Genomic DNA, 19,463 nt, shown 5'->3' on the forward strand with positions numbered 1-19,463 from the left:
AAAGCAACCTACCACGTTTTGTCATAAAAGTCAACTAATAATTGAGGAAGCCCATAAACATCCTTGTTGGCATGCTTCAGCAAGGCATAGAGCATCTTGCTTTAAAGTTTATAAAGCTTATCCTTCTTTATATTTTAAATTACTTAAAAGTAAGATTTAAGAGCAGAGAAGGCCAGCTCCTCTGCCCTTCTCTGACCCCAGACTGAAACCTGCTAGATCTTGCAATGTTAGAAACAGTTGTGTTCTCCTTGGCACAGATATAGATATACACTGCTTTAGACAAAAGTGGAGTCCAACGGGGAAGACTAATGACTTATTTGTCTTCCAAATTGAATCGTGTTTAACCTCACTTGGGAGTTATCAGCAAACCTGATTTCCCAAAGATTCATGCAAAGGGCTGCCTTTCATTCAACCAGCGATACCATCTCCTTGCAGGATCTCATAGACGTGCTAGGAATTGAAATGGAAGCACAGTAGATTGCAGTAATGGCTGAAAATAGTTTGGATCAAATCATCTTTGAGATGAATAATAAAAACAGATTTTGCTGAGCATCTTTTTATTAAAACTAGCATGAGGCTTCAAAAAAAATTAAGCAACCCTGCTATAAAGGCAAATACTGCTGGGAATCGTGTCAATAGGGGTAATAGAGATTGGTAAAGAGCTTGGAATAACAATACAGCCTAAGACAGTCCTTGACAAAGACCTATTTCCGCACACATCTCCCCCATCAACCATCCACCAAATGAACAATAGCTGATTCTATTTTAGACTTGATATATGCTGAAGATTATGTGTTTCAGAAAAGTTTTTCATATGAAACAGCCTTGAATACAGCAATCATGACATGATTTGGCTAAAAACTAAATGGCACAAAATAGCATCTGGATTTTAAAAGGACAAACATGTAGGGCATTGGCTGCTAGAGTTAGCTGGAACAAGAGGAGCAGAAACTTTAGCATGGACAAGGCCTGCAATTTCTTTCAGAAAGCAATGCCAAAATTTTAAAAATAAGCTCTCCAAAGAATAATCATTCCAAGAAAAAAAGCAGAAATCCTCCAGACTCATTAGCAGACATGTTAGAAGTAAGCAGAGGAGGAATAGAAAAAAAAATACTACAGTGAAATTGCAATTTGTAACTGCTTCAAAATATCGTGTCAGTTACATTAAAAACAAACATCATAAAAATGTCTTTCTGCCACATGAAGGAAAAAAACTTACTTCATAGAGTCTGGGTTACAAACCAAGGCTAATCTAGAATTACACATGGCAAATTAAGCAACAGATTTGCAAGTAGCAAAGACTACATGATCATAGAGGTGTACATTAAAGATTTTTCCCTGTCAAATCCAGTTTCATCAGCCATAAAAAACATAAAGGAAAACCATCAATTAATCATAACATAAAACTAAATCACAGTGAGGTGCAGAAGAGATTTTCTCAGCGAAATTTATGGCAGTGCCTATGTACAAGATAACAAAGTATCTAAGAGTGCTACACAATGCTGCCCTGGTACCTAAGAAATGCCCTTCTGCCGTGGAAGCAGCCTTTTGCTCCAGTGTTGCACTCAGCTCACTCTCTCCTTGCACTGTGCTAAGCACCACTGGTGAGGCACTGGCACAGGCTGCCCAGAGAAGCTGTGGGTGGCAATGCTCAGAACCGGGCTGCATGGGGCTCTGAGCAACCTGGTCTCATGGAAGGTCCCAGCCCGTGGCAGAGGGGTTGGACTAGATCATCTTTAAAAGGTTCCCTCCAACTCAAACTCTTCCATGCTTCTCATGGACCTAAACACAAAGATCTAGACAATATGAGGTGGGTTAAAAAAAAAAAAACAAAAACAAAACAACCCAACACATTTATATTCATTGCATCTCAAAATATAGCCAAAAAATAACCATCACTGCATCAGGACTTTCATTTATATATGTACATATGCACACAAAGCATCAGTGTAAATAGACACAGCTTAGTCTCTGCAATAATAAGAACATACTACTCCCAAAAAGATAGGTCAATAAAGTAATTCAATGAAATACCACTGAAATAATACATTTCTGTCAATCACACTTTGAAAGATTCTTTATTAAAACAGAGTTTGCTAGAAAGTTCGGGAAGACTTCCAAAGAAGACACATGGACAGAAATATTAAAAAAAAAAAAAAATCACAAACAAACCAGAAAATATAGCCTACCAAATATGTTGGTGGAATGTCCTTTCCGGGCAATTGGTTTGAGCTCATTATGTCCCCATCCATATTGCCTATAATTGTCCCAGGCATGCTTCATCATCTAAGAAACAGGAAAAAAATAGGATTTGATTACATTGTAAAACTACTCTCTATGAATACAACATTTTACTCCTTATTTGAGATTTCATCTTTCACAAGCATCCCAGCACAGTGACTAATTATTTTGCCACTGCTTCTGTTACAAAAATCAGATTTTACAGCATGAATAAATTTGGAAAAAATTTCAGGCCTATTTGACTTGAGCGACAGATCCTAATGCTCTGCATTAGGTTGTTTTCTTGTTCTTTCTTTTCCTTCAATATATGCACAGACATTTGAGAACGTAAGCATAAGGAATGCATTTAAGTGTAAGAAATTGCTTTAAAACACTGGCTAATGTCTTAAGATGCTAACTAAAAGAAAAATATATCTACTGATACCTGAAGCATAAAAAGGATTCATTTACACTGGTACCTCCAAATAGGAATCAACAATTTTACAAAAGGCATAACAGATTTCTCATTAGCAACACCTACTTGACAAAGATGTACCATCATATAGCCTCTACCAAAAGAAATGCCAAAAGCTTTGCTTTTTAGAAAGCATAATGAACAAAGCAGTATAATGTTATTAACATTTACTACACAAAACATTTAGCTTTTTAATAGATATTTCCACCACCTAGTAAAAAAATTGCATCTAAAAACCCAAAAGGTCTCGCTGACTAGTTGTGCACATGAGCCACTAAGCAATGTTTTCATGAATTTGCTAAAACCCTTAAAACTCCTTACTTGTTGGAAATTCAGCAGCCACCAAATTGCAAGGTGAATGCAGTTTTAAATAAATTAATATTATTAGTAAACAAACAGGTAAAAGAAAGTAAGAGGAAGAAATTAGATATCAAAAGGCATTGACTGCCCCAGACACAAGAACAGTAAGAAGAAACCTTTAGAACAGCCATGTGTCTATAACCACAACATTTTACATATTTTATTTTATATTTCATTTTTTTAAATGGTATTAAAATAGTGTTAATATAAACAAAACATCCAAGAAAATGCATAGGACTTAAAATCATGATTTTCACAAGTCTGATAAATGCTTTCTAAGAGGAAAAACTATGTGAATGTAACTAACAGAACAATACTAACCCTTTAAGAAACTGAGGCAAGGCAATTACGATTTACATGACTGTAATTTTCTTATTTTAATCAGACAGCCACCATACTCACAGAAAATGTGAAGGAACAAGCAGATGCTAGCTAAAAAATTAGATGCAGCCAGCTGCCTTACCAGCACTACCTCACATCTCTCCTCTTACTACCTCTCAGATTCCTCCTCCCACCACATTCAAGATTGAGTGGAAGTCAGCATCTTTCAAACTGCATCTAAACTGCCTGCTGAGACATGGAAAACAAAGTTTCTGTTCCCCCTACAACCATCAAGAGACCCCTATCCAAACTACAAAGTCATAATTCCTTTTAATGTAAGCTGCCTCCAAATTTCCCATGGCCCTGTTAAGTCATGCCTAGACAATAAATTTGAACCCTCCACAGGCCCAAGAAGACGGGGAGCACTTCTGTGTTAAACTGGCATCAAGCTAAGCACAGCTGCCCCTCTCAAGATGTCAAAGTCCCACTCCTTTTGTCATTCAAAGTCAACTCACATGTTGCTTTTAGTATTTGCACTGATTTTGACACCTGATTAGGCCATAATACTCTAGAACTTTTTTTAGTGCCATGAACTAGCAGTGTAAGAAAAAGAGGATGCAAATACATTAAAAGAGGAGAGAAAAGCCATTTTCCTAGCAGTCACAAACTCCTTAGTGTTTACACAGCACTTACCAAACTGGCCAATTCATGGCTATTGAACATCAAGATGAATCAGGTAAAGGGACCCTCTCTTGACAGGTAAGAAAACTGCAGTGAGACAAATCCAATAAAAGCCTGGGACAGGCAGTAAGCACACAAGTTCCTCAGAGAGCTCTCACTAATGTTATCCAGAACAAACCTATAACCTTCCATATAAAATTGTTCATTAATTTAGTAACATAAAATCGAGACTCACAGCATCATTCATACGGGAAGGAACCTCAGGATGCCTCTCCTGCCTAACCTCCTGCTCAAAGCATAATCACTTATGGGATCACTCTGGGCTACTTCAGGCTTTATCTAGTCAGGGTAGACTTAAGGACTGGGGACAGTCAAGGCCCCTGTGAAGGGTCCTGCTGTAACCTGCAGCCTGCCAGTCCTAAAAACTCTACTTGGGAAAACAGACTTAAAGGTTTAGAAAGAACTAGAGGATAAAACTAAAGGCAGACCACTGCACTCCTTGTGTTTGAAAGCAGAGAGATAACTAAACAACATGTGACCATGACGTGGCAGATCCAACCAACTGGCTTGCACATAAGGGAAACTGGGTTTCTGAGATCTTTGGATGTCCCAAATAAGTATTTCATGAAGAAGAATCAAATAGCCATTAACATTCTGATAGCAAATACCAGAACACACCAAAGCTAGCTAAGTCCAGGAGAAGAACAACTTGTTTCCTCACAGCAGAATGTTAATTGTGGAATATTTCACTGTCCCAATTCGCTGTACTTCTGGGGGGGAAGGTACATAATTCATTACAGAATATTTCATTCTGAAGAAACCCAAAAAAAGTATGCAAATTACAAAGGCCAAAACAGAATACATACGACACGTTTCGCTATATATAATTTATCCTAAGAAAATTTTATTAAGATAGAAACTGAAAAGGAGTACATTTCAATGGATGGATGAATTAATGCAGAAGTAACTTAAGAATACACTAGTGAGACCTGAAAGTCTCTTCAACACAAGAGACTTAGTTGACTGCATCAACTAAGACTGAGATAAGAAATTATATTTTGAGGAGACTAAGCTACTTTGGTAACCACAAACACACCTGTCCTGCCTCTCTGCCTGCCCCAAAAACTAAGAATATGGTGTTTTAAGTCCTCAAGAATCATTTATGACACTAAGCAGCCAACTGATTGTTTCCAGATGAACGCTGACCATTACTTGGGCACTCAACTCGCTGCTTTCCTCCACCACAAAGCAAACAGACTGCATGATATCATGTTAGTGGAGAGCTGCACATCACACGCAAGTGAGAAGCCCCAGAGCTCTTGCATACACTATTAAGTTTTGTAAGGATGAGATGCCAAGAGATCTTGTAACAACATGAAGGTTTCTGTTACTGCCAGAACAGGTAGCATGTTATACTGTAGACAGAACATCTATACCATTGAGAGCAGCTGTGCACACAAAAGCTTTGGAGAGACACAAGAAGACAGATGCCTCTGACAGCTACAAAATTTAACTGAGGATGGCATTTTGGCTCAGAAAGTACAAACAACATGAACTCTTGATTGAAAAAACAAAATTATTTCTACAGGTACGCTAAGCAGCGTTTGCATAGTGCAAATTGGAAATGCTGAAGAATAGCTGCAGGGATAGACGGGCTTTTCCTAAAACAAAGCTCTGTCTTTAAGAGGAGAGGAAAGTCTCAGAACTGATTGGAACATAGCACTACAGATAATAGCAAGAAGGTAAAACTATTTAAAAAACAAATGTACCCAGCCCTTAAAGAACTCAAGAGAAGTACCTCAAGCTCAGTAGAATGAAAATTACAAGCATGGATCAGTAAGTGTGAAAACCACAAGACATACATTTCCATAGCTGAAATTTCCATACCTGATAGCAGCTTGTCACAGGAAAGGATTGGAACTTGGGCATGTCATATACACATCTTGCAATCTGGCCACCAGAGAACAAGCAGTTTTGACTTTTAACTGACACCATTAATGACAGATCTTGCTTTTGAAAGCAACATCATTCATGGGGTATTGGTCTGCTGCATCCTAATCTTGAAAATGTTTCTTATGGGATGTAATGGAAATTACAACCAGCAAGATGCTGCTGTAAATACAACTTGGTAATTCTACAAAAAAGACTAATTTGGACTCTGCTGCAAGACAGACAGAAAAGGAAGAAGCAGGACATGCCAAATGAAACTGCTTTTCTAGGTACACCATTATCTAATTGGTTTTGCTGATTTTAGAACATGTTCGTGGGATCTAATCTCCTACAGTCACTGGGAAATCAGATTTTTTATAAAGAAGTTTTATAAAGACAGAGTATCAATGATGTCTTTTGACAAACAATAAAAGAAGGCTACAATTATTGAAAAGTGAGTTGTAAGGCAGTTCTACCACTACACCAGCATGTCACAAACGGTAATTCAAGGTAAGGATTGGTTCAAAAACTGCTTTCCAGTCTTAAAAACAGGACAGGCAACCAGCAGACAAAGTAGGAGTCCTGAGAAACAAGCACAAGAACCAATTTTCTGGCAAATTGCTGTATTTACTGGTTCCTGCCATTCCATCAGGAACATGCATAACAGACAGCAAATAGGTTTTGCTTTCAAAGCAATGTATTCTGATTAAGGATACAATTTTGAGAGATTTATATAAACCATCTTCAAACTCTATTTTAAAATTAACCAAGGACTTGCTGACAAAATTACTGCTCAATTGGCAGATTAAAAATTAATAATAATTTTCCTACTGTTGTATGTTAATTTAAAAAATTATCTTTTCCTTTTATACTCAGATTTTTGATGAAACTTAGAAAACTCATACATTTATTTTCTGGGAACTCTATCTCAAAAGAAATTATTTTAGGCACCAGTTCATGCCTCTGTCATGCATTTTTAAACATTGTCACTGAAAAAGTCTGTTTGGAATATGTTCCTAACACACACAGAACACTAGGTTTTCTTTTACTGTCAAATCTGGTAACAAATCCATTAATAAAACAAAAACACTTATCAGATGGAGGCAAAGTGGGAAACTCTTTTTGCTGGCATTAAATACTTGAAGCTTTAGATGCCTGATGAAATTACAAAGGAAAATCCTTCAGACTGGTGAGAACTGGAACAGCAGATGTAAAGAGCCTAAATCTGGAGACCTTCACTGCAGCAGTGAACCTTGCTCAAAAATGTTAAGCAAGCCAAATATTTTTAACTCAGCATGATGCAGGTATTTTTGACCTTGGGCATCATCACAGTTTCAAGAGAACATGGTATTCACAAGATTGATTGGTGCTGTGCTGTTAAGAAAAGTAGAGCCTCTTGGATCAACTTTGTAAACAACCACAGCTGCACATCAGCCAGGAGAGAGAGGTTCCTATAGCTCCTTTCTTCCAGTCTTGTCCTTTTAGGCATCAGTCTAAGCTTAGCCATCATCTGCTTAGCCCTGCACCCCTGCCAGTTCTACCCTATCCTTTTTGAAGCTGAAAGACTAGAACTACATGAAGCTTCCAAGATGCAGGGGCACCTGAGCTTCACAGGCTGAGGTAAAGAACCTCATCTGTTCTCTTCTCTGAAATGCTGAATATCTGCTCACTGTCTGCCATTAAGCACTACAGTGACATTTCCAAGGAACTATAAAAAACACAATTTCTCATTCTCAAGTGTACTAAGTCACCTCACAGCTTTTCATACTTAGCATGAAGTTGGAATCTCTCCATCTCCAGCCCCAATATGCATCATTTTACATTTAGCTGAGAAATAAAAAAGAGATTATCACTCAGTCCCATAAGGTTTTTCTGCAATTCTTCACACTGGCAGCAAAGCTGTCATACCACTACACATCCATTTTCAAACTCTAAATAATTCATTTGTATAATTTAGAGCATGGATCCCCAGCACATGTCCTCTGTGACCTCCAGCACTGTTTATCCGCACTCTCAATTTCCTGCCTTCTAACCAGTTTTCCAGGCAAACACAGAAACTATCCTCCATCCCTTGGCTGCTTAGTTCAACACCTATTAGCAGTGAACCTTGCCAAATATTTTTTTTTTTAAACTATGTATCCAACCATCTCTCCATTATTCACATGTTTCTTGGCTCTTCTGGGGATCTTCGATGGCTTTGGAATAGAGCAGGACATCACACATATCTATATGCTCAGTGACTCTATTCCCTGTTCTGGTTTCTGGTAATCTGCAGTTCATTCAGCAGGCATAGGGTTCTGCAGTTGCTTTGGATTCTCCTTGAATCCCTTTCAAAAACTGATGCCTTGTTAGCCACTATTCCTCTGGTAACAAAGCAGAAAATAAGAATAGATGCCAGCGATGCAAATCAGGAATCCAAATCTCAGAGTGAACTAATTAGAGTGAACTGTAGGGAGTTTCAGGTAGCTCAGTATTGTATGTAGATGGTCTCTGACTTAATGGAATGCACTGTGAGAGGTTACACATCAACTACCAGTAGCTCAGACTGTGTATCAATATCATCACTACTACCAATACTTGAGAGCTAACACCATCAGGAAAACTGCATGTTAAAAACACATTAGCATATATCCTATGGAGCTGCTCCAGCAAACACAGAGGGGACTACAGGAGAAATTATGTAAAGATGACTAACAAGAACACAACAGCATGCTCTGGCTTTCCAATCAAAGTCTCCGTAGCTCAAAACACACCTATTGTCACTTGTATAATAGATCATGTGTAATTTAAAACAGACATCTCTTCAATCTAGCTGTAATTCATTATTTTTGCTACCAGCATTTCTGTTTCACAAGAATAAATGGCATAAAATATACAAATTTAAAAAAAAATAGCAGTAAGGTCAACTAGATTTCATGGAGTCTTTTGATTTACCCAGTTGTGAAGATAGAAAATTTACCTGGAGTTTTTCTCATTTTTGTTTGGCTGATAATATCAGCTAAGTGAAATATTTCTATATTTCTTTGATTTTAATTTGCATTTATGAGTTTTAAATACTGCAAATGTGCTAATTCACTGTTGAAAGACAGGTTCTTCTCACAATGGTCTGGAAAAAAGCCATCCTTAATAATGAACACCTTCCTGAATTTTTAACATGCTTCCAATACTGCATAAGCGCTGGAGAATTCTGTAATTTCTACAACTTGACTAAATTGATTCATTTTTAAAACAAAAAGCCTCCAACAAAAACTTGCATTCTTCATGAGTAGCGCATTTTAAGTTACAAATCAAATCAACATATCCGGGATCTGCAGCAGAAATATTGCAAATGAAGCTGCACACTAGGATTTGATTTCCATTCTTCTATTCCAGCAAAATAAATACACCGAGATGCAAAGCTTCTCACAGACATAAATGATTGAATTAACAAATGTAAAATGAATTCTTTATAAAATCATTCCAACAAGCTGGGGCACAGCTTTTTCAGGGCCACTCCTAACATGCCTGTACTGGCCAAAGTGCCAATTGAACAATATTCATTCTAATATATAAATGGAAAACTAGTTTACCCATAGGCTCAATCAAAAAGATTTTATCCTCAATTTACAGATTGCACTAATTCAGTAAAATTAAGATAAGCTATAAAAGAGTGCAGTGAAACTAACTGAAAACAAATTTATCTGTTCTCAACTTGTCAGATTACACTGGAAAACCCCGAACATAGAGAATCCAAATAATGTGCGCAAACAAAACCAACTAATAAACAATGTGTGTGTGTATACACGTGAGTAAATGCAAAGAGCTTTTTATACACACACACACACACTTATATATAAAATGTGTGTGTATGGATTTTATATAAACATTCACACTGCAGGGAGTGTTACCTTAAATACTGAAAAAGTTGGGTGATGATAATTACGTCCTTCAGTTTCAGGAAATAACTGAAGAAATGCAAGTCAGGAGCAGTGAGCTACAAAATACAATGCAAAACCCTTCACAGGCATGGATCATTACAAACTGGTATTGCAACCAACTAGAAGTCCAAGTAAATTTGACCAGGGAAACAAAGACTGTAAAGTGTCAGCAGTAATGAAATTGTTCTAAATTGGTTTTAGATATTGATAAAAAGTCCTCCAGTCAGAGAAGGCAGCCTATTTGGCTAGATCAGAAACACTGCAATGAGAAACAATAAATGAGATTAGCTCTGAAAATTGTATGAATAGTAACTATGAAAAGAGGATTTAGGTAGGATGAAAAGATCTCTGGATGATTAAGTAATTCTTTCTTCTACACAGCTCTTTCCTCAATAAGCACAAAAATTAGAACTCAGGTGAAGGGACACTTTCTATTTTTAGCCCAATTTCTTAAAAGAATGAGGCTTATGCAACCTTGCTGTCTGTACATCCATCATTTGACACATGCATTTACAGTAGCCTTTTAATCCATTTTCTAATTTCACACTTGATTTTAAAGAGCTGGAGGAACCAGATACTCTACTTTTTGTGTTGAGGAAAAGAAAAAATATCTGTGGCTAGATAAAGCAGACCGATACAAATTGGTACCCTGACTGAGACAAATGCAGTTATAATTCAACCCTTTATTCATTCAGGGGGGCAGCATTTAGCACACCAGTAGCTCTAAAGAAGGCACAGAACACACTGCAATTCATGCAGGCAAATAGGAAGCTAAGAGGATATTCACAGCAACAAGTGCATGATCAGCAGAGGGTAGTATGAGGGAATATAGGTCAAAAATCCATAGGAAATCATAAGTTTTGCTGCTTATAAAACAGCCTGTTACTCCTCAACAGTATTAGCAGCCTCTTGAGTATCATCCAGAGACCAGGATGAAAATACATTTTAATCACTTCTCTTCTTGGCACTTATCTGTAAATACTTCTGACATTGCCTCCACTAATATTAAATAAATTAACTTCCTACCTTCTCTTCAAACAGGCAATATATTACAACTAATTTTAAAAGAGGTTAAGTGGGAAGTTGTGATGGGGGAAGTTCACTGGCAAAAGAACTCAAGTCAGAACATCCCCAGCTTCCCAGACAGACTTGTTCCTCACTTGTGCAAAGCATCCAAACTTAACTCTTTCTACAGGTGTCATATGTCACAAACGAACTTCAAGTTGTGCTGGATGACCTTTAAAGGTCCCTTCCAACCCAAACTATTCTATTATTCAATGACCTTTAACTCTGGCGCCTCTAGTTCCTGGATGTCCACTTCACAATAACTTTTGTTTAAATATCTCATCCACCTTTTTTTTTTTTTTTTAACCAGAAAGGTGTGATACACAGGAACACAACCAGAATTTTGCTGGGTTGAGAACAGCTTATCAGAAAGATTCCACCTTGCCCTCCCATCTCATTAAAAATAAGAGCTTTTAAACTGCACAAGCAAGAATGGTACAGGCAGCAGTTTCAGTCACTTCATAACTCTACCTTACCTCTGTGGACAGCACACCTCCTTTCAGCTTGATTTTTAAAAAGTGCATTTATAATTAGCACTGTGTAATCACACGATTGCGTATCACAACAAAGAACAAGTAATAGAACAGAAGCTCCAGAGAACTCAGATTTCCCATCTATCTGAAACCTTAATCTGAAGCATTATTATTTAGCTGTTAAGTTTACCATGTGCCCTCATGTAACATTCCAGAGAAGCTGTCTTCCAGCTGACAGGCTGAGACAACAAACATCATCTTACTTGAGAATAGCTGAGGTTGAAAGGGATCTCTGGAGGGTATCTGGTCCCACCTCCCCACTCAAGGAGGGTAATTTTAAACAAGCTGTCCACTCCCAGTCATTACCAAGGAGGGAGACTCCACAATCTCTGTAGGCAGCCAGCTCCAGTGCTTGGCTCCAGTGCAAGCTGCACTTAAAATCTTTTAAAAAAAATTCTCTTTTCAATATTTTTGTTCTACATAATACAAAAAGCCAAAATATGAATACAAAGCTAAAGTGTAACAGCAAGAATAATTTTCAATGTGTTTGTTCTTAAAGTACCAGTTAATTAAACACCACAGCATCTTCTCAAAGCCTGAACAGCAAGCTAATATGCCAGAGAAGTGCTATAAAGCATGTATGGTAAGTAAGTGGAAAACCTTTATTTCTCAGAGTTGTCACTGTGCATCTAAAATAATCAGCCAACTCAGAAATTCTCCTTATTGAAATAAATAATAGCTTCTTAGTAGAATATAGACAGATTATACAATTTTGTAAACTAAACTTGAGAATACAATGTAACACTATATATAATTTTCAGAACCAAATGACACACAAAAAACCCCCAGTAAGATGCAGATTCTGCTCCCAGTTGTATTCCTTGACCTTAAGAAACTTCCCTCTCTGTGCTCAGCAAACATTCCTATTATATAAAGTTTCCAAATGTTTTGCAAAGCTCTCTTAAGAGCATTACAGAAATTCTTTTTTACTTTTATATGCACTTTTTTCTAAAATCAAAATATGTCTTTTTAAAATGTTAAACTACTGCCAAACCACTTATAAAGAGATGTTAAAAAAAAACAGACTTCAACAAATTGCTATTTGGAAAGAAAAACTGGTAATATATTTTCTGCAAAAATAATAGAAACTGGATCCTCATTTGAAAATTTTCCAGCCTTCCTCACATATGTAAAGACTCATGTGTGTTACAAACAGCCCCCACCCTTCCATCCAATTCTATACAATTTTTCACCATTTGATAGGAGCTGAAATAGGCTGTATAACATCATTAATTTTGTGAATTTGAACAGTCTAAAGCTGTTCTTTGAGAGTGAAATTCCTCAAAAATTTATCAGGACAATTCACAATAAACCAAAGCAGGTCAAATGCTTTCTTGAGAACACCAGGAATTCTGAAGCCAGATATGCAGCCACCAAAGAGTCAGTAATTTCCCTGGGCCATTTTTCAGGCAATCATAATGTCTTACATGTCAAAAATTATATATATATATATTTTTTTTTTTTCATATACATCAGTTGTGGACCTACATTAGATATTGTCTTCTTTGTTCATTTTTTTCTGCTATGTCTCTATCTCCAAAGACTATTTGTATTAGTCCACACTGGTTACATAAAACAGTGAGGGAGGACCTCAGTGATGAACGGATTTCAAAATGCACTTCACATCTCTGAAATCGCTGCTGTCTTTTCTGAGACATGGGATGCTGTCAAAAACAGGCTTCAGATAAAATATTGTTCATTTGACACTATTAATATATGTTTTAATCTCAGCCACATTGTTCATCAATGGTTCCTGAGCATTACTCCTTATCCATTCTCCCTAGCAGACCTCCCACTGCAGTGTTCTATGCCTTCACACATCTAGCTATAGAAGTGACAATCTCCTACCCTGCATGAAACTAAAATTAAGAACTCTGGAGATCACCTGGTAGCTACAGTACTAACGTGGCTGAGTCAATGAAGGCAATTCATACAACAAAGAATTTGCACTCACGCTCCTGTGATCCTGGGCTGTAACAAGCACAGTGTGCGCTCAAGGGAAAACTGCTCAAGACAAAGGCATTATTATCCTAACTGAAGGACTTACCCACTTAAAACATAGTCCCACAAACACCTATGGTCTGGTAATGAAAAGCTACACTTCAGAAACCATAATAGTAGTCATCAACAAGTTATGCAATAGAAAAACAGCTTGTCAGTGTGACTCACACGTAGGTTGATCATCAAAAAAAGAAGTAAGCCTTTTACAGCATGAGGTGTGTGGCAACTGCAGCTAAGGATCACCACCTGGTGATTCTTACTCACAAACTACTCTGAATTCCTTACACTTTGCTATACCTCCAGGTTTAAATCAGCAAGAATGGTCCAAATTTTACTACTTTTTCATGAGACCATGAAAATTGCCATTCTCTACTAAACCTAGAGTTTATAATCTCTCAAGCTACAATCTGACCAAACAACCTCAGAAAGGCAAATACTAATTTTCAATCCCCCCTCCAATTCCAGACTTGGTCTATAAGAGTTTTGGTTAATTATTTCTTCTAGATAGTTCTTCACTGTTAGTTGTGTTCTGTAATTTTGCATTACTTGGTAAACTCAACTTTATTCTATGCATTAAATCCATCTCAAAGGTATTTTGCTACAGTAATCTGTAGTAAAACTCAAGAAGTGTTGACAACCATGCTGTTCACTGTCCACTCTACAAAAACATTTAGAAAAGCAAACTGCTCTATATATTCTCACTCAAAATGTTTGCAAACAAATTAGTAGAGCCTTTTCAAATCCACATTTCAATTTTGTTCTTCGGGAAGCAGCCCTAACCAAGCAGGGTCAAGGAGGTCCAATATTCCAGACACAACTTCCTAGCAAAAGCACTTCTGCAGTAATCACTAACAGACACAACTTTCACAGAAGGATTTGCCACTTCAGATACCCAGATTGTGCCAGGGCTCTATATGGAGCAAATACAGCTCGACACTGCATCACTCATATATAATAACCAGCTGCTCATTACTTTATAAGAGTGGATTCCATCTAGCCATCATTAATACTCAAAGTAAAATTCCAGCTTGGGTGGTCTACCTACAGAATGGGTGATCCACCCACAGAATGGCACATAATTCAGCTACAACTACTTCCTACAACGAGGACAGGTGAATGACAGATTTCTTTTTGGTTTTATAAGTGACCTGAACTCAGATTGCAATTTAAAAGTAAATTTATCTGATGTAAATACTAAGTGCTATTGTCCTGGACATTCTTTAGTAACAAAGTCAGTGCTTGTCTGCATCTGGCCTGAAGCATTCCTTTAGTGAAGCATTGCTTCGCTCAATCAATTTTTTGGTATAAAACTCATCAGAGTGCAGGGAAGAAAAAGAATAATGGAGGCTGTACAATGTTTTTGCTATATGAGTTAGAAGGTCAGACTCAGAGAAACATCTGGCAATAGTAATAGAAAATTGGCATTGCCAGGACAAAAAGGGGCAATGAATCTCACAGCCAACCAGTAGTGGAGAGGAACAGCAATTCCCATAGTGTAAGTTGCTACAGAATCAAAAGCCTAAGCAAGATCTTAGTTTGTCTCACTTACCTGTAACACATTCAATCCATTTAAATTTACTCAATTTTTAAAACCCATTTAAAATGCATTTTGAAAAGTATGTGATCATTTGGTAATTTTCAAATATTAGCAGCAGGTCTTCTCTTTCCTCACATTCAATCTTATGTTTTAACATCTAAAATCATCCTGTGACACAGTAAGATATTCCATTCTTTGAAAGGAAACTCACAAAGTCATGCCCTACTTGAAAGATGCCCTTGTTACTCTTCCATGTGTTAATGACAAAATCACTTTGAATCCATACCACTAAGCTGAAGAAATTCCTTAAAATAATTTTAAGTTGTTATCCAGTGAAATATTAATACTCAAACAGCATACAATAATGCTGATGCTCATTACTACTTTTAGTTTACTACATGATTTGCAGATCTGTTTTTCTTTCTTAACATAAATCACAGAAACCAAATGCCATATAAATAACTGCTGTCAGACACAAGAACAGGCAGAACCACATCATCATCATCATCTTTACCTCTTTAATTTTGTTCCTCCTCTCTCGGATATCCGGGTCTGCTGGTTCTCCGCTGTGTATCCCTATCAGGTTTGGTAAAGGAACAGGGGGCAGTGGCTTGCTGTCTTTCTTTTTCAATTCTTGCACTACTTTGTTCTTTTCTGTCTGAATCTCAGCTTGAATCTCATCCCGTGATTTCTTCAATTTCTCCTTAGCCTCTTCCAGAGCCTTTTCATGATCTGCTCGGATCTTATTTCTCAGACGTTCCTCTTCTTCTCTAGAGACACAAATGCTAGTCAGCATCTCATTACTAAAAAAATATTGGTTACAAACAAACTGCAGCTTCAACAGAAGCCACATCCTAACCTGGTTTTCTCGAAGCAATTCTAATGATTTAGACAAGTTTATTGATTTATATTAGTACACAATCCTACACTATTTTTGCCAAGAACCCCAAAAGAACACCACACACATCCACAACACTATTGTAGAAAAATTTATCATAGGAATTTTTTAGATTGTCTTAGCACCTTTGCTTGCCCACTCAAGAATTTAGAGAGTTGTACTTCAACTACAGGATGTGTGCAGAGGCCTATCTAGCAATAATTCAATAATATTTTTTTTAAGAAATCAGAAGGGCTCTTCTTCACTTTCTCCACAATAAATAAATCGTACACAACTTGACAAGATTGGAAGTAACCACTACAAAAAAACTCCACAACCACTTCATTTATTACCAACACCCACCACAGCATGTTTTCCCTTCAATTCACAACTCATTGTTCCAATCAGTAAAGTCCTTAAACCACCAGTCCTAAAAGCAGAATTAATTATAAAGCCATTTAGGTGCATAAGAGCTTTTAGTAAAACATTATTTTGAAATTCACTTTCAACAAGACCAGCGTCATCTTGATTTTAAGCAATACCTTACAGTGTGATCTTTAATGATCAGTCAAGGTTTTAAGATTTGCACATAGAATGAAGAGTTCTAAAGCTTGGCTTAAAGAGGTTATTCTAACAACAGACAAAAATGGCCTGTTCCAGTCCTAAAATATTTCAAGGCATCAGAAAGACACACATCAGACTCTCAATATAGCACCACCTTTACAAGCTTCTTTAAAAAACAGAGTTGCTCAATGACTAATGTAAGCCAAAAAAAGTTGTAGGCATTTTAAAACAAGCATTAGGTAAAAAAAAATGCATTGTTACACAGAGTACTTTATTAGCTCTTACATTTTTCCAAAGTGCTATTAGGTTTGCATTTAAAATAAATTATAGCAGCATTATTACCTTCAATATATCAGTACTAAGAATACAAAGCAACATTTTAATAGATGCACTGATGGAAACACTTTCAAACTGAAGTTCTTCAGCCACTTTTCTCAATATGATTCACACCACATCCATATTTCTTCCAAACAATAAAAAAACAAAGGATTGAGCTCCTCAATTTGACTGTGAAATCCAAGATCATTAATAACTGTCTAAAGGTATCAGTGCCAGTGCCTCTCTCTCTTAACTGAGAAGCAAAAAAACTTCCAAAGCAGCAAAACACTGTTCTAAAAAGAGAGAACAAGTAATACCATTTAGGATAACTTTTACTTCTACTGTGGCCCACTTATATGAGAAAAAAACTTCCTTGTATTCCTGCAAAAGCTACTCACACTCTGTTGTGGCAGCAATATCATGCTCAAATAGCAATAACAAAAAACAGAAAAAATTTCTACCACTTGGAAGATCTGAAGCTCTGGAAAGCTTTTCCAAGGCTAGCAGAGGGCTCTGCATAAAATGCAACTGGAGAGAATGAGAATGAGGTCGCCAGAACAAGACATCACTCCCACAGTCATGTTCTCCCCGAGAGACAGTAAAGGAACCAAAGAGGTGCTTGACAAAGAATGAGAAATCTGAAATGTTACTGAACGGTTAAGAGTCAAAATATTTCAGTGTGGGAATAATGTATTTTGCAGGTTGATTTCCCATATTCAAAATTCAGTATCTTTAGGTAAGTGACAGTATTTACTCTCTAAGTTCACAAATATTTTGCTGATAGGTATTGAAATTCTTTTTGCAAAGGATCAATCATCATTGAAATAACGGCATTTTTATGACGGAAAAGGTAACAGTGTATCTCAGACCTTAATAAAAAGTTGGTCAAGGTATCTTTACATTAACCTAATTGCTTATTGATAAATAGAAATATGTTTGGTAAAACACATGGTTAACTTGGAAGTGCCTAAATACAATCCCCCTGTGTGAAAAAGAATTATGAAGTTTGAGTAGTTACAGTGAGTCTGATTCACTGAAATGAGTCACTGCCGATGTGCTTTGTGAACCTTAACTTTGCACCACCAATATCAAGTGCCAGGAAGATTTTGCTTTTATCTTTTTTTAAGTTTTCCGTTCCAGGTGCCACATGTAATAATCATAATACAAGCTCCATCACTCTACAAACTTCATCTGTTTCTAGATTCAAAGTGCATGAAACAGCCATAAATTGGAAAACAAGTTTTGAACTCGCATCTGTCTACACTGCAGGAACCACTGTATAAACATAGAAAAGCTGTTCATTTCTAGAGCACAATAATCCAATTAGAGCCATTAAGAAAGTTTGAATGGCACAGTCTGATTTCCTTCAGTCACTCAGAAGAAAATAAACAGACTCAATAGAGATGAAAAATCCCAATGCTAACTTTATGATCAGCTCAAAGCCTTTCTTCCAGGAAGTGACATTTTGAGATAAACAAACAGTAAGATGAAGAGAAAGGTCAACAGGTATTTGAGGGAGTTTACAGGAGACAGCACAAGAGCTTCTTCTGCAGATACATATTCTCTGCGCAATTACCAATGATGGACAGCATGAGCTACATGACACCTCATATTCTACATGCCAGCTGAAGACATATTTTTAAATGCATTCAAGTTTAAGACTCTGATAGAAGAAAAATCACACCCCTAAATAACAATACCACATGTTTCATCTGAGCTCTTAAGCAGCAAGAATTCCGTGAAAATAGAGAATAAAGTTCAGAGAATGAGAAGACTGATTATGTGTGAGCAGCTGACACCCCCTCAAGTCACCAAGCTTCCTGGCCAGCAGAGGAAGGTGTAAGCAACAATTTAATACATGCAGAGAGCACTATACTAAAATACTCAGAGCCCTCAGAAGGATCAATCTAAAAATATAAGATTGGAGAGAATCCCAGCATAAACACGTATACCAAAACCTGTCAAACTGTTTCCGTATCCCACCCCCGCTTCCAAGCAACATAAGTAAACTCTTAAAATTTAAAGTATTTTGAGTAAATCTTCAAAACCTTATCTAAGAGAAAGCTACTTACTTCTAGGCATCCCTAAAGCTTATTCAAGAGTCTCAAGAGATGTTCAAGTACCATGAAACTACAGCAGTAGCTACTTTAAAACAACCAATGTTATTAAAATAACCTGTGATTAGACTGTTTTTGCCAAGAAGAACCATAAATAGATTTAATAATTAGAATCTGAAACTAGAAACAGGTGCAAGTTCTTTAAACAATCACTGCCATGAGCTATTGCAGCTGCCTATGCAGGAACACTGTATGCTCTCAAAGTGTCCACGAGCTGCCTAAATATCATTCAGAGAAGACCACAAATTATAACGCTTGACACCCAAATCACCAACTGGAACTTAATGTGCTTTAATTATGCACACAGTAGCGAGCCTTCTCAACAGCTCCCAAGCGTCACTTGTCAAGACAATGACTTTTAACAAAAGTCTTCCCTATCTGCTGTGATACAACAGGCTCTTTAGAAAGCAAACTGAAAAAAAACCCTCTAAAAATTTGTTCAAATTTCTTTGTGAGATTCAAGATTTAAAAGAGAGAAATAAAAATTAGAACGGAGTCAAGAAAAGCAAGCAGGCCACCAGCAACTGTTCTTGCCACGAAAAAGTAGG

General features: G+C 37.0%; 1 protein-coding gene across 1 annotated transcript in view; it reads right to left on the bottom strand.

Moving 5' to 3' along the window:
* The window catches only part of MAN1A2 (mannosidase alpha class 1A member 2), a 132,790-nt gene that overhangs the window by 87,324 nt on the left and 26,003 nt on the right, over positions 1-19,463 (bottom strand). The window contains exons 2-3 of the mRNA XM_059466123.1: positions 15,554-15,809; positions 2,190-2,286 (exon numbers count right to left, since the gene is read on the bottom strand). Of these exons, the coding sequence (XP_059322106.1) occupies positions 2,190-2,286; positions 15,554-15,809 (353 nt within the window). The remainder of the gene's footprint in view (positions 1-2,189; positions 2,287-15,553; positions 15,810-19,463) is intronic.

Source organism: Ammospiza nelsoni, chromosome 2, assembly GCF_027579445.1.
Source record: "Ammospiza nelsoni isolate bAmmNel1 chromosome 2, bAmmNel1.pri, whole genome shotgun sequence".
Taxonomy (NCBI): Eukaryota; Metazoa; Chordata; class Aves; order Passeriformes; family Passerellidae; genus Ammospiza; species Ammospiza nelsoni.